The 22249-nt window shown below is 39.8% G+C and overlaps 5 protein-coding genes across 7 annotated transcripts in view; 1 reads left to right on the forward strand and 4 right to left on the reverse strand.

Annotated features, from left to right (window-relative positions):
• LOC115678937 (protein LUTEIN DEFICIENT 5, chloroplastic) overlaps nt 1-22249 on the reverse strand; it is an 83931-nt gene that overhangs the window by 39322 nt on the left and 22360 nt on the right. The window lies entirely within an intron of this gene.
• Nucleotides 1651-9194, forward strand: LOC115680121 (uncharacterized). 3 transcript variants are annotated; one of them, XM_030603861.2, is made up of 9 exons: nt 1679-2497; nt 4026-4117; nt 4262-4959; nt 6183-6253; nt 6552-6641; nt 6757-6963; nt 7036-7131; nt 8119-8251; nt 8494-9194. In XM_030603861.2, exons 1-9 carry the CDS (start codon nt 2132-2134, stop codon nt 8655-8657), a joined length of 1917 nt encoding a protein of 638 aa, XP_030459721.2. In that variant the 5' UTR covers nt 1679-2131; the 3' UTR covers nt 8658-9194. The 3 variants fall into 3 exon arrangements, with proteins under 3 accessions (XP_056168107.1, XP_030459721.2, XP_056168106.1); XM_056312131.1 differs by having other exon boundaries at nt 2276-2497; nt 4026-4131; nt 4251-4959; XM_056312132.1 differs by lacking the exons at nt 8119-8251; nt 8494-9194 and having other exon boundaries at nt 1651-2497; nt 7010-7087.
• On the reverse strand, nt 9437-12116 carry LOC115680156 (flavin mononucleotide hydrolase 1, chloroplatic). Its single transcript, XM_030603902.2, has 7 exons — nt 11772-12116; nt 11493-11568; nt 11107-11158; nt 10400-10514; nt 10260-10330; nt 10066-10153; nt 9437-9752 (listed from the first exon to the last, which is right to left on the reverse strand). The coding sequence occupies exons 1-7, from the start codon at nt 11993-11995 to the stop codon at nt 9587-9589; spliced, it is 792 nt and encodes a 263-aa protein (XP_030459762.2). The 5' UTR covers nt 11996-12116; the 3' UTR covers nt 9437-9586.
• On the reverse strand, nt 13375-16114 carry LOC115682646 (receptor-like protein CLAVATA2). Its single transcript, XM_030606934.2, has one exon. It carries the CDS (start codon nt 15878-15880, stop codon nt 13691-13693), a length of 2190 nt encoding a protein of 729 aa, XP_030462794.2. The 5' UTR covers nt 15881-16114; the 3' UTR covers nt 13375-13690.
• Nucleotides 18009-20541, reverse strand: LOC115680539 (probable glycosyltransferase At5g20260). The gene is made up of 4 exons (XM_056312175.1): nt 20250-20541; nt 19967-20127; nt 18848-19202; nt 18009-18752 (listed from the first exon to the last, which is right to left on the reverse strand). The coding sequence occupies exons 1-4, from the start codon at nt 20487-20489 to the stop codon at nt 18090-18092; spliced, it is 1419 nt and encodes a 472-aa protein (XP_056168150.1). The 5' UTR covers nt 20490-20541; the 3' UTR covers nt 18009-18089.

The following is a 22249-nucleotide window of genomic DNA, read 5'->3' on the forward strand; positions in this document are numbered from 1 at the left end:
CAACGTAGCAGTTTCCATGTGAAAAGAGATATTGTAGTTTCTATCACGTATATGTGAAGCACTATACAACTGCAAAAAACTCTAAAGCCACAATAGCTATCGAAAAGCTAACTCGCTTAATCTTAACATGTTGCAAGGTCAAACCATATATTACTGAATACAAAAGCACAATCCATCATGGAGAGCAGCTATTGTTCAATCGAGACCATACCAAGTGATGTCAATCTAATGCCACGAGAGGCGGATAAAATCGAGTGTGTTGAACCCACATGCTCCTCAAGTCCCTTAGACAAGTTACAATAACAAAAATATTTTGAGTGAAACGTTTTTCACAATCCCTCGAGAGATAGTTCATTAATAAATCTAGGGATAAGTAATCCGAGTCAATAGTAACGTGTGCTCTCATGAACCTCAAACTAAAGTAAAGGAACCCCCTTTACAGTTAGTTCTCTATGGTAGAGATCCAGAGTATTACGTTGTCGGCAGATCGCTCCATTTCTTTCTTAATCTGACTCATGTGATCCGTGATTCTTCCTCTGTCTTTTGCGCTTTTTTACTTTTGTCTGATGAGTTTGCTGTCAGATGATAGATGGACCAAGAAAGGGCGTAAGATCGTAAAACTCGAGAAGGAAAGAGACAGATGATAAGACTGTGGGAGTGTTCATGAGTGATGAATTACTCAGAACCCAACAACTTTTGATATATTAGCAATAACAATTTACAAAGGGTAATTGAATAAAGTGCCAAATGATTGTATATGAGGGGAGGTTCTGGATCTTGCTAGTGTAGTCAGGTTCTCCACGTGGATTGATTGGCTTTTTTTTTTTCTGTCAATCGCAGGTCGCATTGAACAGCAAGAACTCCCTTTTCCCCCGTTTTAGTGGTTACATAAAGCAGTCTAGGTGCTTCTATTGATATTTAACTTGGAGGTAATTAACTTTATTTTTTCTTGGCCTTGCACCGCTTCAAAAGATAACTATAAAGTTATCATTTCCAGGAATTAAAGAAAAGAAACGAAAAGGATAGGCGGTCCGTTGTTTTATCTCTGAATAACGATACAAATTATTCATAAACTCTAACTCAATATGTTATAAAGTCCGCAAACTTTTTAATTCATTAAATATAGTTTATGAACTTTAGCTCAACGTGTAATGTCGTCCGTGAACTTGTAATTTATTTAACGTGATACCTGAACTTTTGGTACATAATCAATTTAGTCATTGAATTATATGAAAATATCCAAATGTTATCCTTTCATTATTTTTTGTTAAGGGACTCTACAGATATTATATTGAACAAATTAAAAATTCAAGAACGATATTGTATATTGGATTAAAATTCAGTGATCGTATTGAATGAATTAAAAGTTCATAGATCTCATTATACATTGAATTAAAGTTCAAGAACTATTTCTCTCATTTTCCTTTTCTTAACCCAGCTGCTTTGCTCTGAAAGGACAGAGAGAAAAAAAGCCGCTTACTTTACGAAGTGTGGACATCTATTTATGTTAATATATCACGAACACGCTTTAGATTCCCGTGGTGATGCAGCTCTTCGGCATATTTTAATTAGATACTAGATCTGAACGATGCTGTCAATGAGGGGGGTTGAACCAGTTTTCGAGTCTGCATAGGACTCTTCCTTCGATGGTTGTTGGAACCGAAGTTTTGGCCCCTTCTGTTTACTGTTTTTCACTCGGTCTGCGACTACTCCGTCGTCCAAGAAGCTCTACACAAGGTCCACTTCTTGCCAATTGCCAGCTTCTCCATTTCAACGTAGCCAACAATATAGAGAAAAGACTGTCTGTCTGTCTGCCTCTCTCTCTCTCTCTCTCTCTCTGTCTCTCTTTGTGACGTGCACACGGAGAAAATTCCTTGCTTCCTCACCATTCTCCACGCGGCCATTCATAAATTTCTGCCGACCCACCACCTTCTTCCGAAGTTTCATTCAACCCAATTCGATATTCCTTCGTTTTAACTCGTGTGCTCATTCATTCATTCAAAGCCAACCACAAAGTCCGGTTTTTTAAACTCCGATCCGCGTCCCCTGTTCCAAAGTTCCGAACTTTACACTCTCTTCACCTTCAAGCTCCTCCTCCCTGATCTGGGTCCCTGTCAAAAAGGGCTCTTCCATGGCGTGCCCATCGGGCTCGATTCGCTACAACAACACCCTCTGCGCGTGCCTCCCCGGGCGCCTCTTGAATGCTACCGCCGACGCCTGCGCTCTGTTCACGGTCAACACCACCATCTCCGTCGACAGCGGCGTGGATTACTATGCCGTGAGCTTCCCCGAGACTATATTCTCGTTCGATTCGATCAAGAAGTTCACGCAGTCGCAGGCCGTGTTCTTGGAGGCCACGGCGATCCTGCTGCTGTCTTGGCTCGCGTTTTGTATTTTCTTGAGGTTCATGAAGGTCGGGGATGGTAGGAATGCGTGGTTCCAGATGCGGTGGTGGATTAGTCGTTTGGACGTTTGCTTCGCCACCAGGCATTGGCTGGTAATGTGCCTTCTTTCTTTTGCTCACAAAAAATTCTCTGTTCCCTGAGCTTTTCTTTTCTTTCCTTTTTTTCAAAGAATAATCAGCTATGTCCAGTTAACAATCGTGATGTGGCTATTTTGTATGCTCAAATTTCAATTAAATAGCAACTTGGAGCTGAATCAAGATGTTAATTGTGCAATACCCCTGGTTTGGCTTCGCTCGTTTTGTTGCCGATAGTTTTTTTTTTCTATCCTACTCTAACTCTCGACTCTTTTTAAGACTTTTTACTCTGCCTCTTTGCAGAGCGTGGTTGATTCCATTGGAAGTGAGTGATTTTAGCTGATTTTGGACCTTTGACCCCCTCTAGGGGTTGGCCTGTGTAGGATCATCTGTTTAGTCTGTTGCCTGGTAGCGGTAGGTCTTAAGTTTTCTCCTAGAGATACTCTAGGTAATATGCTGCAAAGTCAAACTTTGGTTGGAAAAGATGAAGATGTTCTAATCTGGGTGTTGTTAAGTAGACCTTCCCTTCTTCTTCAAAGGTTGCACCTGTTGTTGTGGTATTTAAATACCAATCGGCCACTGCCTCCATCTGCTTCCTCTGTTGCCATCCGAGAAGAAAGGGGATATGACACAACCAGCTAGTGTGATCTATTTGTTAGTTGAAGTTACTGGCACCCAGTAGTAAGTGATATCCACATATCTCTTCCACTTCATCAGCCAACCTGCTCTTGAAGATTAGGACCGTCAATGGGACGAAATTTTGACCTACCTATCGTAGAATCACGTTTACAATTTGTTAACCGGACTGTTCTTTTGGGGTTACTTTATTCTGTCAACTGATTGTTTTAACTCACCCAAGTAGCATAGGGCACGTGCTGTCAAGTACATTAATCTTTCCAATGATATGTTCTTTCTATTTTGACCCCCTGGGAAATGCCCGGATGAGCTTGATATTCTTGTTTGATAGCAGTGGAGGACTTGCATATCCTGCCCTGCATTTGTCAGCAGCAATTGATGTAGTTTCTCATGGGTCCTTCTGATTGTCACTCAACCAGCTGCAGTTAAAAAATCTTTAAGTGTCATTTTCAACAGCTTTAAAGACTTTTCTCTTAATGATTTTCAAGAGAAATGCAAGATTAATGAAATTTTCACTTTCCTTCTGGAGATGCTATGTTACCTGCTAACATGCTACCTCTTCAACTTTTCCAGTGTGAAAGACCTTTCTTTCTTGTGGTTCCATATGCACTAACCATAGGTCATGTTGCTCAATCACTTATGGTTTATCAAATGGAATTTTTAGAGTCTTCCAGTGTACTGCGGCAAACATCATAATCAAGCAGAAAATATCTGTTCTTCAGTTTTACTTGAAACTTTGCGAATCCGATGGATGCAGCAATGCTTCTTAGACTCATTTTTTAGTCCTTATATTTTCCTTGAACTGTTTCTTTTCTCTTATTCCCTTTCTCCATTTGCAGTTATCTGTTTGAGTATCATCTGACACAGATCCATAACGGTCAGTGCTTCATTCGGCTATAATTTTATGTAGGAGGATCGAAGAGTTGTTAAGAAACGGAAAACAGAGCTTGGTGGCACACTTTCCATTGCAAGTTGGATACTCTTTACTGGGTTGTTTGCTGCGTAAGTGTGTGATAGTATGTCCTTTCTTTAACCTTGTGGACCATTTTTTAACTAAATAGCATTTCAAAAGATATTGGTTTTCTTCCTAGGTGATTTGGTCATATTTGGAAGATATTGTTAATTGGGTTCTCAGTTTTTTCTCAGGCTGCTCTACCAAATTATCTGGAAGAGAACAATCGAGATTCATAATGTAAAGGCAACAAATGGACCTGATCTCGCTGCCTTCAACAATGACATGGAATTTATTATTACTACTGTTTCTAGCATGAGCTGTTCGAACTTGCGGAGTATGGGCACCTTAGTTATGGGGAGTCCTGGCTTGGTAGACTATAGGGTTGCTCCTCTGTCAAGCTTTGCAAATTTCTCTTGTCAAAATACCAGTGAAGGGCCAACTGTAACACTCAGGTGCAGCAATTGTCAGCTGTCTCAAGACAATTATTACTTTTCGTGGCAGTTTGTTGATCTACCAAATAATCCTGCAACTGCTGTTGGTTTCCGATTCAATCTTACCTCGAAGGCACATGGCGATAAAAAACATTTGAGCTTTGTAAGTGGTACCCTGAGGAATGGGAGCACAGTTGATGATAGGCCAGTTACCTTCAGAGGCAATGATACAAATTTGCTGAAATTTAATTTGTTCCCAAGGATATACCATAATTTACACAATCTCAGGCTCATCCAACCACTATTCCATGAATTTCTTCCTGGATCAGTTTTTCAGGATGCTTCTCAGCTCCAAGCCTCCCTGGAAAGTTCTAATGGGATCATCAACACCACATTATATGTCAACTTTCTGTCTGCATATATCGTCGAGATTGACAATCAGAGTATTATGGGCCCTAGTAAGTAACTTGATTGCAGTGTAGACATGGAAACTTTACATTACTAAAAGCCAATGGAAGGTTCTTGCTGCACAGTTAGATGAGGTGTATTTTTTGATTTATTGATTATATGTCATTATTTGGACACCAGCTTAAGGTGATTTGATAGAGCTCGAGATACTCTGCATGGAAGATTATGCTTGCTTTTGTGATTGTGATTACTGAGCCCATATGGGCTTCTATCGTTCTGGAAGTTTGGATTTGGCTTTGTTGCGCATAGACAGCAGAGGACGTGTTGTTGGGTTTCCGGTTGCTTGCCTACAACTAGATAGGAACTTGTGGCCACTTAGCTATTTGCTACTACGTAACTCGTGCTTCTTCTTTATCTTTGAGTCACTGTTAATCCATGCTGTATGTCTAGTTTTTGGGTCACAGCCATGTCATGAATCGAAAATCGCCTTTAAATAGCTTTAAAATAATTAAGTCCTCTTGTCCATGATAAGGCCAATGCCGGATTCATCATTTGATGTGGTGTGGTTAACGTCACTTGTTAAACTACCTTGACCCTCTCTTAGGCTTACCTTTTACTGCTTAAGATGGTCATGGATAAGTGACTTGAAACACCATTGCTCTAGCGAACAGATAGCTTGTGCCCTTTTTTCTTTTCTTGTACAAGCTGTATTTTATTTGTGATCAGCAGAGACTAGCATAACCTGAGTCCCTAATGCTTGCCCTATAAAATAATTTCCCCATCCATTAGAAAATCATCTCCCTGTTACAGGTTTACAGTAAATATCTTTATCCTTTTTTTCTTTGGGTTAATACCCAAAAAATCCGAAACTGGTACACTTGTGATAAATTTACCCCAAACTAATTTTTTGACCACCAAAAACCCCAAATCGGTACACCTATGACAATTTTACCCTCCATTAGTTTTCGTCAAATTTCTAAGTTGGATGACACGTGGCAGTTGACGGGTGTACCAGTTTGGGGTTTTACCCTCCGTTTGTCACAAGTGTACCGATTTGTGGTTTTTTGTGATATTAATTCAATTTAACGGAGGGTAAATTTGTCACAAATGTACCGGTTTGGGGTTTTTGGTGGTCAAAAAATTAGTTTTGGGTAAAATTATCATAGGTGTACCAATTTAGGGTTTCTCGTGGTATTAACCCTTTTTCTTTTACACTTTCTCGTTTTCGTTTCCTGAATATGACATTGTATTATTATTATTTTTTTTTTTGCAGTAAGTTTCCTTGCTGACCTAGGTGGCCTTTATTGCATCAGTATTGGCATATTCTACTACTTCTTGGTGCAGGTGCTATTCATGTCCTTTTTTCATGCATTCTTTCCTGCATGTTTGGGGTTGTGATGATTGAGTTATCGATTATAAAAAGAAAAATAAGGTCTTGAACTCGGTCCTCATATCTAAATCAGACTCAAAGCTTCTTCTTAGTTAACCTTATTCATCTATCGCTTAGAATGATGGTTGCTTGTGCAGGTGTCCTTTACCCTAAGGATTGCTTCAGCATTCATGCCTTGTTCCCATTTCTAAAGTAGTAAATTGTCAATCAGTTTTTAACATGCCCCTTTACCTTTTTCTGTTTTTTCTGCAGTGTGAATTCAGAGTTAAGAGACTGCGTAATGAAGATGCTGTTCTGCGGCAAATTAGACATCGGCTAAAAGCTCAACAACGCTGGGATAAAGTAATTCCTTTTATAGTTTTGAAGCAACTTCTCGTATACGTCGAGTGAATCAAATTTCCCTTTGGTTTCATGCCTTTAAAAGAATTAACAGATTTTCATGCTTCTTATTGAACAGTTGCGGAAATATGTAATGTACACCTGGGATTGCAAAGCACTGGAAGAGAACTATACAAATAGCACTACTGAACCACATTTAAGCAATTGTATGATGCATTCAGTTCGAAGGAGTGGCTCCCGTCATACCAGCAGATCATCAAGGAAGCAATCAGATAGAGAGGAGACTATTAATATGAGCAAGAGACTTAGCTTACCCAGCAAAAAGGTACAACAATCGATTGTTGGATGCAGTTAAACTCTTTAAACTAAAGGTTGCTCGCATCCTTTTTGTATGCAGAATGCTGCCCCAGAGTTTACCCAGTTGCAGGAGGTAAGCATTCATTTAGCAGGAGCTGGAATCCAGGACAGAATGTCGGAATCAAGATGTGACACTGTATGTATTTTGTTTCCTGGAAGAGAGAGAATTTGTTAATATGAAGACAATAACACTACACCCTATTGGAGCTAGTTTTCTTGAGTGATTCTTATACGACCACACGAAGCAGGGTGCACGATATACCTTTTCATGGTTGCCTTTTCTATCATTTAGCTCTACTGAATGCTAGTGCTTAGATCCAAGGTTTTGGTTTTGTATAGGTTAGATGGGGCGGCTGATTTTTAGGAATCAGACTTAAGAACTCCAGGATCTTGGTAACGATGGTCCATCACTAGGCAAATCATGTCTCTCATGTTAAATTCTTAGGAAGTCTTAGTAATCTGAAAAGGAGGCTTGTGGTGACATTTGGATGCAGTTCATACTTTGTCTCTTCAGCTGTTGTATTTAGTTAGACTGATTTGATAATAATCACCAATCAATTGACTCAAAAGTGCAACGTGACAAGTGTTGATAGCGTTTCCAGCTACATAAAAAAGATTACCCCCAAACACAGGCTCTCATCATATGGGGGCCTAGGTGGCTGTGGCTATTAGCAATCTATACTAGTGGTTCGAATTATGTGGAGTTCAGTCAGGCAGCTTCCCAGATGAAGTTCAAAAGATGTTTGATAAAATAAAGCAAAATGCTCACTCAAGGTGATTTTGACAACAAATTTTGAAGATGTATTTATGTCTTCAATTCAGCAGAAGGGCATTATTATGTGGGCACGACCTTATGGATTGTCAAAGTTCATAGAGGTTTGGCAAGTCAATATCTCCATATGTGATGTTGTCCTCAGCAAGGTCGTTAAAGTTGCTGCAAATGCTCCCAGAAACAGTGTCAATTCTAGACTTGTGCTGACTAACGAATGAGATGGTTCTTGATTTTTGAGTGCCGTAACTTGACGTGGCTAAACATTCTTCTGCAAATGATTAAAAGGCAACGAAGTTATGCAGTTGCATTTTCTTACACTTTCATTGACTTGGCATTTTTATTGATAACCAGCCACGGAAGCACGAGCTCTGTTCCGCAGCTGATAAGAAGCAGCAATCTATTGAATTACAGGAGAAAAGTACCTCTTCAGCATCGGTTCTCTCTCTTACTGATGATCAACTCATTCCACCTTTGCCGGCACTAGGTAAGAAGAAGTTCTGATTTCTCTTTTGCTACTTGATTTTGTTTCTCGACTGTTTGGTCTCGTGAGATGTTCATTTGATTGGTTGTGCTTTATTACTGTATCGTATGAAGATGTATAATTGTTTCTCAAATGTATGGACCATAAGTTCTGTTTTGCCTAGTCGATTTCTGTTCTTATCACCGCTCAACTCAGTGATACTTCTCTCGTAATGCTTTTTTCAAGTTTCCTTCTTTTCTTTTCAGAACTTAAGGCTGGTTCTGGCATGGACATGACTGATGTCCAGAAGAATATTATGCTTTTGTACGAGTACAATGCCATGTTGAGGGAAAAGTTAGTTGCCACCCATTCTATGCTCCGTGATCTAGCAACAGAACCCTCATCTGCAATGTCAAGAGACGAAAGATGACAATGTGCATGTGTTAAAATCTGATTCAAGACATCCCCTTTGGTCATACTCCTGAAAAATTATTAAGGGTGGATAAATGACACGTCACAGGAGAAGACGCTACATAATGAGCTGAACAGTCCAGCGGGCTCTATTATGCATGATTCAAGGCTGTGTCCTCCGGTGAGCCAGCTGGCCATTTCAATGAGAATGCTGGGGGTTCTGTTCAATTCTGTTGGCAACCGCTGCCTGATCTACAGTAAAATCTGATTTTTTTGTATCACTGATGCAGCAAGTTTCTCTATTTTGTGGCTTGAGTAGTCTGTGAGGGAGAACTTTAGCCTGGAATTCAATCTTGCATTCTTGTTTGCAAATTCATGAGACCAAGCAGCTTATGTGAATTGTATCTACATTTTTTGAGGTTATTAGATGTCAAATGTACAATACGTAGAAAGCCAATAGAGGAGAATAGTCTATATACGTGTCAGGTGGAACTTCAGATTTATTGATATGTACTATTTTTCTTTTTCTGCTAATTCACATGACCCGTACCTGCAATTCTAATTTCCCATAGATTATTAGGTTTTGGCCACGGCGGAACGCCTTGGAATCTCACACTAGGGACTTTGACAATAACACTCTAGAAGACCTAAATTGACCGACTTAGGCTAAGAAATGGATCAGAATGTGATCCTGTTCAATATACCTGTTTGGCATACTATGGAGGCTCCAAAATTGCATATCTGGAAAACTTGTTGACATATATTATAAATGGAGACATGGAATTCGTCTTATTTAGATTGAGGAGAAACTTTATAATGCATTCCAGTACCTTGAAGCCAACATCACTACACAATTTTGTTTGGCCGAAAGAAAAGGTTGCAAAGAATACTTTATACAAAGAATAAACAAGAATCGGTTCTTGATGCGACTTCACCAAGTATGTTTGATCAAGATGCCTGGTCTTTTGTAAGCTTAAGCTCGTTCTGACTACTAGAATGCTTATTTGCTGAAAAATGAATCCCAATTTCAGAGAGATCATGGCGCAACAGATCTGCACTCTTAAACTGTATACCAACAATGCCAACTTCCAATGCAGCCTCCACATTCCTTAGCCTGTGCAATCATTGCAACAACAAGGGTAATAAATAGGAATTGCACCAATAAGTCAGATCTCTCTCTCTCTCTCTCTCTCTCTCTCTCTCATGCATTCATGCAAACTTTCATGCATGCACTCCCCAAGCACACACTGAACGTATATGAGCAGAATAGAACCATTGTGCAGATTAGAAATCAACGTAAAGGAAGAGCTAGAACTAAAGAAAGAAAAAAACCGATCCCCATCTTAGGAATGCATTTGCGGCTTTCAGTACTGACCAGAACTCATACAAGATATGGACAAATAATAAGAGCAAGGAAAGCCAATAACCTGTCATCAATGAAGACACAGCTAGGTGGATCAACTTTCAGGTGTCGCAGAGCATCCAAATAGAAATCACGATCAGGCTTCCTTTTTCCTGAAAGAGAAAAGAATTATCTATCAAGTTTAGCATGGACTCTCCTGAAAAATAATGACTTGAATCGCCATCATCAAAATCTCCTCAATGAAAAGTCCCCACGTGCCATTTATGCATGAACAAAATGTCCAGGATAAGTATCTCGATATTTTCAACTTCTCCTCAATCATTTCGTACCTGCAAAAATAATTGAGATATAGATGAACCCCGTTATGAACTGACAAATGTATACATATCTCATCTTACCAGATAGGGTAGTTCGTGAAAGCATGCATCTCATAGCCATTTTCTTTTAATTCCTGAAGAAGTTCCTCGATCCCTTCAAGATAGGAATATCCCTTTCTCATGCATGTTTTAAGGCCTACAAAAAGAGTGAGTGGGATTAGCAGGTTCTCAATGATTGACAAGAGAGCATTCAGAACCAAATTAAAGCAAAGAAATTGACAGAAACCGGTTCTACTTATTGCAGTGATCTAATTTAAAATTGATCACAAGAGGGGCAGATGTATAGTATCTACATTGAAATATTCGTTGATGTGAGCCTATGACAAATGAAAATAAACAAGCAGGAAAGAATTGCCGCATTCCGCTTTGTCTGTTGAATTGCTTGATCACTCTTGCTTTTCTTTGCAATAAGATTTTTTTAAGCACAAAAGGACAATATATGAGTGATTTATAATATATAGGAATCTCATTATTGGTACTGAACATGTCTAGGAAAGAGAAACTAAATAATCCATTTTCTTCTTCTTTGTATTTAAGACCGAAAACACAGAACTGATATTACGAAAAACGAATAAACAGTATTAGAGGCAGACTCTTCTCTAATCCACTGTAAAATTTTACATGAGACACTATTTTATAAACTGCCATACTTTTGCAGGCATCATTAACATACCCACTATCCAATGCCACAATAAAGATGCTAATGACTAATGAGGTTAGTCACCAACCTTCCAAATCAAAAGGCCTTCCATCTTTGAAGAATTTTCTGGCCAGTTCCATCTGTGCAAGCATAATAGCAAACTTAAGGGAAATGATGAAGAATAAAGAGAGAAATTGTGAAACGGGTAATGGCAGCAACATCGAAGAGAAGGTAATTCAGGTTGTCTAAAAACACGAAACAAATAATCGACAGTCTGCAGTAACTGTGGGAAGCTTCTGCAAAGCTCATAAGGCCTTATCCTAACTGATCTCAATTCATAACTCTGTCCCTCCAAAGAACCTCAATGACAAGCTAGACTTGCAGCCAAAAAACAAACCAATTCAACAGCTGAAACTCAACCACTCGAAATGAAAGGGAAACATAGAACTTCGAAGACCATTTTTCGTGGAGTACCTCGTCGATTAATCCCTCTTCGAACTCAATCCACGCAGTTGGGTTCTTGCATTCTATCAGCTCCTTCAAAGGCATTCTAATCAGAAAAAGCTCAATCTGATCATCTAAAACAGAAAGTCAACAAGAAAAAAAAAAACACACACACACAGAGAACTGAAGCCGCCCGCGCAGCAAAACCCATCAAGCCTCCACTTTGTCACCAAGAAAGACCACATCTTTTCGACATCAACACGGTTTCATCACCGGGCAGACATAATGGAATGGCAAAAAGAAAAGTACCCGAAGAAGGCAGGGACGTCCTGGTAAAAAGGGTCGCGCACGATTGTGTCCATGACGTCGAAGAGCAAGATGGGTCGCCCCCGTTCGGCGCGGGGCGAGCTCGGAGGAGCGAAAGAAGCCGACTTGCGGTTGCTGCTGCGGAGGGCGGCGGAAGCCATTCTTGCGGTTCTTGGGGAGAGAGAGAGAGGGAAAGGGAGGGAAGACGGCCTCAACGAAACAGCCATTTGCCCGAGACACGTCGCTTGGGCTACGTTGTTCGCTTTCTGTTTTATACGGTGGAGCTCTGTTTCGTCCTCGATGGAATCGTTTCTTGGGTTTGTGGAGTTGTTGCGGATTGGGAAGAGGGTTCAAGAACGGCCATGGCTTGTGTCGTTCGGTCTGGTCTAGTGGCACCAGGCTCCGGCAAGAGCTAATCGGGTCGGACGGTTTCTTCTTCTTTTTTTTTTTTTCTTTTTAATATCACAACAAACCATAAATCGGTACACATGTGATGAATTTATTTCAAACCGGTACATTTGCGACGAATTTACCCTAAATTAGTTTCCGTTAAATTTTACCGTCAAAATACTGAGTAGCAGTTAACGGATGTATCGGTTTGAGGTTTTAACCCTCCGTTTATCACGGGGTGTACTATTTATTCAATTTAAAGAAAACTAACGAAGGTAAATTTGTCACAAGTGGTGGAGTGTCTACTGAGAAAAAAATAATTTTGGGTAAATTTATTGTAAGTGTACCAGTTTGGGATTTTTGATTGTCAAAAGATTAGTTTTAGGAAAAAATTTTCACAAGGGTTCCAGTTTGGAGTTTTTCGTGATATCAACCCTAATAATTATACGGGATATATGCATGGGAAGTCCTAAGACTTGCCTCGAAAGTGCACATCAACATTTTTTTTGTTAATCAAATTGGATGGAGTTATCGGAAGAACTTGATTGCACTAATTTAACAAGTTTTAGGACTTGATTACACTTTTTATTAATTTTACGACTCGATTGCACTTTCATGACAAATCTAAAGACTTTTAGTTCACATATCCCTAATAATAATATTTTTCTTGTTAATAATTGCAACAACTATATTTATTGCCTCAAATCCTCCAAATTAAGAATCTTGAAGGAATCGATTGACTATAACAACTAAATTAGATTGACACATCCTTCATGCAAAGTGATAATATTGTAATAGAGTTCCCGCTCGTAAATGTGGGTTTGGAGTTGGATTTAAGTTCCGAACAATATAGGGTTAGTATCATTAAAAATTCAAAACTAATACGATCATGTCACATTTACCTTAAACAAATTTTCGAGTCATAAAAAATTTCAAATTAGTACTCTCGAGCTACATTTACCGCAAACTAATTTTCGCATCGCAAAATCCCAACTTGGTACGCATTTATCTCAAACTAATTTTCATATTGCAAAAAATCCCAACATAATATGCTCATATCACATCTACCCCAAATTAGTTTTCATGTCAAAAACTAACGGTGTTAGTGTGGCCTGTTCATTTGTAACTGGAGATGGTTAATTGAACTAGCCTGGACATTATCTATCTAAATCAACTAGCAAACCATACTACGATTAGCCATCATTCCTCATGGAAATTTCGGAACGAGACAATGCTGCATTTCCGACTGAGAGCGAACTCTAAATGAGAGGTGAAGATGCAGATAAGAGTTCAGCAGCCAAAACTAAAAGCTACCAAATCCCTCTTCCAGTTCAAATTCAGCAGCCCAAGTACAAGCCATCAAATGCTTACTCTACATTGATCGAATTCTAAGTTTCCACATCCAAACCACTGGTATTCGATGAGGGTTGACAGTAATATTTCGAGCAAAGAGTTCCAAGGAGAAAACTCAGGCCGATCTGTCACTAAAGCAGCAAGAATATACACTCTGAGGTTCATTCTCTTAGACTGGATTAAAGCTTGGTTTCGAGAATGTATCTTCTAGCGCGAGCCGAACAAAACAGAGAGACGATGCTGATGTAGAAAGTGATGGCGGCACTTAGCAAGAACACCGACAGGGAAATTGGTCCTTCGACCATCTCTTCCTGAAATGTCTTACCGGGCATGATTGGCACACTTTCCTGGCCACAAACTCCAGATGAAGACTCCACGCACAAGTTCGGATTTCCAGCAAATGCTCCTGGAAATCTCAAGAAGCCCTGTTTCTTAGATATATATCCAGAGAAGCTGTTGTACGATAGGTCCAGCACCGTTAGATCTTCAAGTCCAGAGACATTTTCCGATATCTGACCTGATAGAGAATTATACGACAAATCCAAGGCCTTTAAACTGCGCATTTTCTCTAAATCTGGAAGACGACCGGTCAGAATATTGTATGACAAGTTCAAGTACTCCAAGCCTTCCAGCCCAAATAGTCCAGATGGAATTTCCCCATGGAGCATATTACCAGACAGATCAATCCCAACAGCTGCAACAATATCATAGTTGAGCCTCACTTCATTGGTACCAGCGACAACTACGTGCACTTTGATCCCAACCGTTGCCATGGAAACCAATGAGATATTACCTGGCTGTCTAGCAAAATCTCTGTTGTTGTAATACAAACTTAAGTTGAAGTTACTGTCTGGTATGATGCCCGATAAGTTGTTTCCTGAGAAATCCATCATCCGAATTGCTTGGAATGTGAATACCCAGCTCGGGAGATTTCCACTAAACTTATTTCGAGCCAAGGACAGATACTTAAGGTTTGACCATTTGGTTATCGCATCGTTCAATGTCCCGGAGAGGTTGTTGGAGCTTAAATCAACTATCTCCAGAGATTTCCACCCGGCCAAAGTTTGTGGGATTTCACCAGAGATTTTGTTGTTACTGATATCCAGAATCTTTAAACCACTTAAAGCATCAAGCTCTGGTTGAATCACACCCGTAAGATTGTTGTTATTAAGTATCAGAGCAAGAAGCTGAAAACAACCAACAATGTTCAACGGAATGGCACCGGACAACACATTGTTCGAGAGATCGATCACTTGGAGGTAGGTCAAATTTCCAATCCTTGACGGTATCTCGCCAGTGAGAAGATTGTGCGAAAGAAACAATGCCTGCAAGCTCTTTAACTCTGTAAGCTTTGACGGGATTTCACCAGATAACTGATTGTGCGACAGGTCAAGGAGTATGAGCCCTTTCTCGGTCGCCTCAGCAATCTTACTCGGAAGAGGACCGGCCAAATCATTGAAGCTAAGGTCCAAAACGAGAATCTTCTCCGAGAACACAAGTCTAGGAGAGATCTTGTAGCTCAATTGGTTATGTGACAAGTTTAGATGCGTCAAGGCCTCGAGTGAAGCAATACACGTAGGAATTCCTCCCACTATATAATTATCTGCTAAATTCAGAACACTGAGAGATCCAGAACAGGCAGAAAAACACGGCAGAGTACCCGATAAAGAATTCGATCCAAGATCGAGAATTTCCAAAGACTGCTGAAAATCCCTTAGGCTACCACCGAAATTATTGTTCTCCAAGTTCAGGTACCTCAAGGACTTCAAGTACAACAAACTCTCGGGAATTTCCCCATGGAAAGAGTTGAAACCGGCATCGAGCTTTTCCAACTGGTCGGAGAAATTACCGATCCACGGCGGCATGAGGCCCCCCAAATCTTGGTTCCAAGACAAAATGAGCTCCCTCAAATTACCAAGCCTACTGATCGTGTCAGGCAAAGCTCCACCAAACCTATTGTGACTGAGATCAAGGGTCCTGAGACTATAGAGGGAGCCGAAACACGGCGGAATCGTTCCCGCGAAACTATTCCGTGCCAAAGCTAAAGACTCGAGAGAAGACAGATTGCACAAGCTGGGGTGAATGTCCCCAGACAAGTTCATACTGGTCAGGTTCACTGAGATTACCTTGCTACTGTCACTGGAGCAGGTGATGCCCGTCCAGTTCGTGCAGTTGGACCCCGACCAAGCGGACAAGCTCCTGCTCGGGTCTTGCACGCCAGACCTGAACAGCAACAGGGAGGCCTTGTCTTGTGGGTCAATGTCCAGCGACTCGCAAGGGTTTAAGCTCAGCAGAAGCACCGAGAACACAAGCAGCAGGAGCAGCAGCAACTCGTATAACTTCGTGGGTCGAGACGAATTTGCCTCCATTGCGAAGCACGAGCCTAAAGGGAGCAGCTTTGAGCTGGAAACAGGGGCGGGGAGGTGCTGTGAGGTGAGGGAAGGAAGAGGTTTTTACTCACGAAAATGGAGGGTCGATGGGTTGGAGTTGCCTGATGGGTAGGTGAAAAAAAGGGAGAGGTGAACAGGCATTCCCTTTCTCTTTAGTCTTTGGTGCTCTTCCTTTGAGCATTAGAAAATCGCCATCAAAGAGCATAAAGCTTCTCTCTTTATGCCCTCTCTCTCACTTCTGTTGCTGTCACTAAAGCTCGACTGTTGTCTTCTGCAAATTCGGACCGGGACGGTTTGAACCGGGAAATCAGTCCCCGAACCGGAACCGGTTCATCTTCTTTTTGGTAGGTGTGAATCGTGTGATATGGATTTATTTATTTCTCTTTATCTTGTCTGTACGAGGAAAAATTACACAAACAGTCTCTAAACTTTGACCCAACATATAATGCAGTCTTTGAACTTTTAATTTATTTAATGTAGTCCCCGAACTTTAGCATAATGTGCAATTTAATCCGTAAACTTTTAATATATTCAATGTGGTCCCTAGACTTTTGGTACATGTTCAATTTAGTCCCTGAACTCTATGAAAATATTCAATGTAATCCCTATGAAAATATTCAATGTAGTCCCTGAACTTGAATTAATAGAAGGACTACATTGAATATTTTCATATAGTTCAGGGACTACATAGAACATGTACCAAAAGTTTGGGGACCATATTGAACAAATTAAAAGTTCAAAGATCAAATTGAATATTATGCTAAAGTTTAGAGACTACATTGAACAAATTAAAAGTTCATGGACCAAATGGCATATTGGGCCAAAGTTTAGCGACTGTTTGTGTCATTATCCCTTTGTACAATGACAAAATCGGTTTAACTTTACTTCTTTGTCTTTCGTATGTTTATTGAGCTATAGCAGTGTCTCGCAACATCAAATCACAAATGATTTGTAAACATTAGTATCACAAACAACTTTATCATCCGAAAAAAATTAGCTTTTATATTTTATTTGAGCAAAAGTAATAAAAAATTCTAAATTATATTAACTGTGACACATTTATCCTAAACTCTTTTCCATGACACCCAAAATCATAAACTTCTACCTGTCCGACACATTTACCCTCCGTCAAAATTATGTCAATGTGCCTATATGGATGCTAAAATGCAAACAAAATTGGCATCAAACGATGTTATTTTGGTTGAAAATTCATCTAAGAGAACCTCGACGAAAGATAAATATGTCATATAGGTATAAGTTTGGGGTTTTTTATTTTATAAGAAAAAGGTTAGGGTAAATGTGTCACAGTAGACATAGTTTAGGGTTTTTGATGTCACAAAAAAAAAATTCGAGGTAAATATGTCATAATAAGCATAATTTGAGGTTTTTTGCGGCTTTTTCCTTATTTTATTTGTTATTCAATTTGAATTTTGCGACTTATGCACCTTGATATTTTAAGCTACTTTCGTTGTCGTCTCTTTAATAAGCCATTATTCTGCTTTTTGCGTGTAAGTTACGCAGGCTAAATATATATAGACATATTAGACTAATAAAAGTAACGATTCTTTTTTATTAACTTTGATGACAAGAATATATATATGTATATATATATATGTATATATATATATATATATATATATATATATATATTAAATGTGGGATATGGCCAGTATTGTTGAATAAAGCTAAGCAAAAATTTTGACGTTCAGAAAACGCATGAAATTTGAAAATAGAGGAAAAATGCATTCTTTTGACACCAAATTTTCCTCCAATAATATGAAATTAAAGTCAGGTTAGTTAATTAAGAATATATATTTATCGTTGAAAGAAAGGAATGTATTAGTTTTTTTTTAAATAACTAATTTTATCAGTAGCCATTGATATGTTGATTTATTGAAAAAATATTGTACATTTTTAGAAATGGAAAAACCAATTATTTAATTGTAACCAATGACATTTAAGTTGGCAAAAAATAAGGATCCAAAAATTAACACTAATATTTCCTTTCACACTAAAAAAATTCATAAAAAAAATTGCAATACGATCTATCCACGTGCAACACACCAATTATCTTAGATCTATATTTTCTGATAAATTTACAAATTTAGCACCTCATCACATTCAAACAATCGCCCCAGGAAACTTCACACGGAAGAGGGCACTGATGATGCGTGCGCTTTGTGCTGAACTACCCTGCCAAGCCAACGTTGAGCCTCCTAAGCCAAACTGAATGCAGCACCATGTGTAGCACGTCGAAGGGTTTCGCCGGCCGATTCAGCTCGAAATGTCGCCGGACCTGGGTCCCTCTCCTTTGCAACTTCAAGTACTCGGCTTCCGAGACCCGCTTCAGTATGGCCTTCATCTCCGCAATCTTCTCAACAGGTACTGTTATTGAGAACTTGCTCCAATCGAGGACGTCGCCGAACGGCAGGGGGTAGTGGGCTGAAATGATCACTGGGACGCACCCCGAGTGGATCGACTCGACCAGCCTAGGGCTTGCGACCTCAAAGCCGCTCGGGCAAAGGCAGAACTTGCTCTGGCCCATGTATTGCATGTAGTTTTGGCCGCTTGGGAGGTACTCGTGGACTTGGACTTCACTGTCCTTGTCCTTCCAATGGTGAAGCAGGATCTTCCTGATGTCCCCATGAGGGCCTCCGGCGAAGAAGGCAAAGATGCTGCGCTTGCTCGGTGGCAGCCCAAGATGGGGTATGGTGATATTGTAAAGAGGCAATTTGAACTCAGGGAGTGAGGCATCTCTCGTGGGGTTGAATCCCTCGGAAGTGTTTGCATTGCAAAGCACTCTTACGAAGTTCTTGAACTTTTTTGTGTCTGCTCGTGTGACCTCTGGTGCCTGAAATGCCCATTTCCACTAGTGATTTGAAGAGTACAAGAAGTAAATTGAGAAGAATTGAACAAGTTGATCAAGACACACGCACAGACACGTACCCAATCATGGCAAGAGACCATGAAATGGTCGGCACCGAGGCTTCTGTTCCAAAAAGGGTACTTATGAGCCACCACATCGACGTAATCAGTGAAGGTGCGAATGAGTTGGTCTCGGGCATAGGTGGTGATGGGCATGTAGATGTAGGTTATGATATTGGCAATGCTCATCGGCAAGAAGAAGGCGTGGGCCTGGTCGGGACGGCGGGCCAAGAAGGGGCTGAGCCCGCTCTCCAGCTCGTCGATGAACTGGCCCTCGATACTGTATATGTCGCTCACTGGCCCTTGATGCACCAAGGGCAGCTCTCCTTCCCTGTAGCTCCATATCTTGAATCTCTTCACCATCTCGATATGACTCCTGATCATCATCATTCAGCGGATTGTGTTATAATTATGAACAAGTCTGGTGTAGTGACAAGGGATGGCAATTTTGTGAAGCAACCATAGTTTTTCTATTACTATGTCATGTCAATGCATCAGACCCGTCACTTTTGCATCAGTTTTGAAAATGCAAAGTTCTTATTCATACAGTTACAAGCAGGAATTCGGGACGCTCACATCCATTCTACTTAAAACTCCCCATCGCGAAGACAAATAACAATGGCTCGAGCGAGCCAAACTAGTTAGTATCATTGATGAACTACTGAATGATTTTTCCTTGTTGATGATGTAATCTACACGTATTTCAGCAATCAGAATTCTCGATATTAGAATTTGGTCAATTACGTAGACAAACAACACAATATAGACTTCCCATTAATTGCACTTGTCCTTGAGGAAAACCTCAAACTCTTCATGCCTGACTTCGTGAGATGGGTGTTCCCATCAGTTAATGCAATTAAACACGAGAATGGACATTGCAATCAGCCATTATTGTCCATACTTTATGCCAAAAATAGTCAACTATAGTCCACACTCTTTCAACCAGCATGTTATGTGTCTCAAAAAAAAAAGAGAAGTTTTATCAGGTCCAGTTAAAGATTCAGTTCGTAGAAGATGATTTACAGAAATACCATTGGATATAGATGACGGAAACATACACATTTCATGCATCTAATTATGCTTGGATGAGATTATGGTTGTGTGAAACAGACAAAGGAAGGGAATGGGCTCAAACTCAACTGATGAAAAGCATAAGCATTCCGGTAGATGGATCCCCGGGGGACGAATGTCTCCTCTTTGTCTGACGTATAGTTCCGGGCACGAACCGCGTCGCGAATCGCCGCTCGTGCTCTAGCTAAATCCTTTTCTACTCTCCGCAAACTACTGATCTTCTTCTGCACCTGGATTTTTTTTGCAGTAATCAAAAACCCGAAAACCATCATAAAACGCACATTATCTGCACATGCATCTATATATCGAATCGTAAAGATGAACCGAAAAGATAAGAACAGTATTTCCTCACCTTGTTAATTTGGATAGAACTAGAATTGGTCTGATGGGGAGAAACATGGAGGGAAGATTTGAGGGTTTCCAAAGAGATCGAAGGCAAGACTTGCGTCGAGTGGCGGTTGGTGTCTCGGACCGGGCTAAAGTACGTGGAAACAGATTGATTCGCAGGAGACAGGTACAGAAAGAAGAGGAGGAGAAGTAGAAGAAGAGTAGGGAAGATCACACAGTGTGTGACACCGTAAGACATCGCCATTGCACTCTTCAAATCCTCTCTCCGTCCATAAGTCTTTCGTTCTTAGCGCTCGTGCTTGTGTTTTAAGGAAGGTTTGGAGAGGGTGAGTTTAAGGTGAGGCAATTAAATAGGGCAACAAGATCATGCCCACTACTGACTTTCCTCGTATGGAGCTGCTGCTTTTGCAAGAGCAATTAAAGAGTTTGGACACATCTGAGTTGCGAGAACAGATCATATGAAAACGGTCGCTGTCGATACAATGATCTTGACGGGGGTCATTACCAGGGCATGAAGGTGTTCAGGACTTGCACCCATCTTTTCAACACGCTTCATTGACACTCAAAAGTAAAAAGATAAACCAAAGACACTACGTGAGATCCATAGCAGAATCATCATATAAATATGGGTTGCTTTCTCTTTTCTTTCTTTTGGTCTTTTTCGAGTTTATTGAGGAGGTGCAGAAGAGATTCTTTTTACAATTGGAATAGGGTAAGTTCTTTCCTAGAATGGTTGGAGCAATTGAGGAAGTCAAAGATTTTCTCATTAGTCAACTATATGATACCTATACCAATGTGGAAGTGTAATTAAGATGGTAGGGCTGGTTTTATGTTTCCTTATAAGATGTTTGTTACCAAAGAGAGAAAGTTTGAGGTTTTCGACTAATCTCGTGATATACGCAGTGTATTATCTTGGAATTCAATAACTTTTACTGCAAAGACCGATAAGATCTTGTCGCGCCAGATTCGAGAGGCTTTTAGATGTCTTCAAAGCATATAGTCGATCGTTCATCCGACTAATCACCTCGAGCAAAGGTTAATATTCTTCTTCGAGGGAGAATAAGGAAATTAATAACAAATTGCTGGCTGGAGTTGGATAAAATTGCTGCGGGGTACTCTAGAAGTACCCAAATTCTCTTGTCAAAGTCATTGGATATATCATAAATTTGTCCAATTCAAGCACACATCCGGTTCATCCAACAATTTACGTGATATTTCTTGCGCAACACGCGTTAGAAATGGATTTCTTATGTATGAATCTAGGTAAAAATGTGTTTAAGCATATACAAACCGACCTTATTATATTAATATAGCGCTCTCACCTACTTGAGTGCAATGATGATCTCACAAAAGTTTACATGATTTGAAAAGATATCCGAGTAACATCCCTCCATCTTAGTTTTCTATAGCATTATATACTTGCATTTTTTAGTCTTAGGTCATCTACTAGTCTAAGGGTGATGGGCGGTATTACAACATTCAATTATTTCACGACTTCAAGTGACCATACATGTAATTTTTTTCCTTGAAATTCCTTTTCTTAAGCTCCAAATTAAGATGCTTTGTAATTAGGTTTCTTAGTTGAGAGTTGGTCAAATTGATGTAATTGAAATTTCGTGGGTCCAAACAAAAAAAGAAGTTAAAAGGGTCAATTGATCAATTAAGGAAACTATGGTATCAATAAATCATAGAAATTGATGTGAGTGGGGGTCAAAGGACTAAGGAACCGCTTCTTAGCACACATATTTAGGGCAATTCACATTTGGGGTCACTAAACTTAGGTTACATTTATGATCAAATCTACACTGAATTCTAATTTCAATTGGTCAATCATTTAGTGAGAAGTTCCAATGACAGATGCAATAAATTCATCGACTTTAATGGGTCAAAGAAAAAGATTTTATTTTTTCTTTTGGTCTGAAAAGCAAAAGATTCAATGAGGTCAAGATTATGAATAAAGAAGATTTTTTATACCAACAAGTGAAAAAGGACAAATGATGTTAG

Source organism: Syzygium oleosum, unplaced genomic scaffold, assembly GCF_021117445.2.
Source record: "Syzygium oleosum isolate NSW1041296 unplaced genomic scaffold, Sole_v2.1 Sole_v2.01, whole genome shotgun sequence".
In the NCBI taxonomy this organism is placed as follows: Eukaryota; Viridiplantae; Streptophyta; class Magnoliopsida; order Myrtales; family Myrtaceae; genus Syzygium; species Syzygium oleosum.

What these genes read in the sequence shown, in the direction of transcription:
- LOC115680156 (XM_030603902.2), bottom strand. Translation starts at nt 11,995, where the DNA reads ATGGCTGTTTCGTTGAGGCCGTCTTCCCTCCCTTTCCCTCTCTCTCTC. An exon ending in GACGTCCCTGCCTTCTTCGG is followed by an intron (nt 11,569 to 11,771) that starts GTACTTTTCTTT and finishes TTTTCTGATTAG; the next exon opens with AATGCCTTTGAAGGAGCTGA. An exon ending in TTCACGAACTACCCTATCTG is followed by an intron (nt 10,331 to 10,399) that starts GTAAGATGAGAT and finishes TTATTTTTGCAG; the next exon opens with GTACGAAATGATTGAGGAGA.
- LOC115680121 (XM_030603861.2), top strand. Translation starts at nt 2,132, where the DNA reads ATGGCGTGCCCATCGGGCTCGATTCGCTACAACAACACCCTCTGCGCG. An exon ending in TCGCCACCAGGCATTGGCTG is followed by an intron (nt 2,498 to 4,025) that starts GTAATGTGCCTT and finishes AATTTTATGTAG; the next exon opens with GAGGATCGAAGAGTTGTTAA. An exon ending in TCCACCTTTGCCGGCACTAG is followed by an intron (nt 8,252 to 8,493) that starts GTAAGAAGAAGT and finishes TTTTCTTTTCAG; the next exon opens with AACTTAAGGCTGGTTCTGGC.
- LOC115682646 (XM_030606934.2), bottom strand. Translation starts at nt 15,880, where the DNA reads ATGGAGGCAAATTCGTCTCGACCCACGAAGTTATACGAGTTGCTGCTG.
- LOC115680539 (XM_056312175.1), bottom strand. Translation starts at nt 20,489, where the DNA reads ATGGCGATGTCTTACGGTGTCACACACTGTGTGATCTTCCCTACTCTT. An exon ending in GTTCTATCCAAATTAACAAG is followed by an intron (nt 20,128 to 20,249) that starts GTGAGGAAATAC and finishes AAAAAAATCCAG; the next exon opens with GTGCAGAAGAAGATCAGTAG. An exon ending in TGGTCTCTTGCCATGATTGG is followed by an intron (nt 18,753 to 18,847) that starts GTACGTGTCTGT and finishes TGGGCATTTCAG; the next exon opens with GCACCAGAGGTCACACGAGC.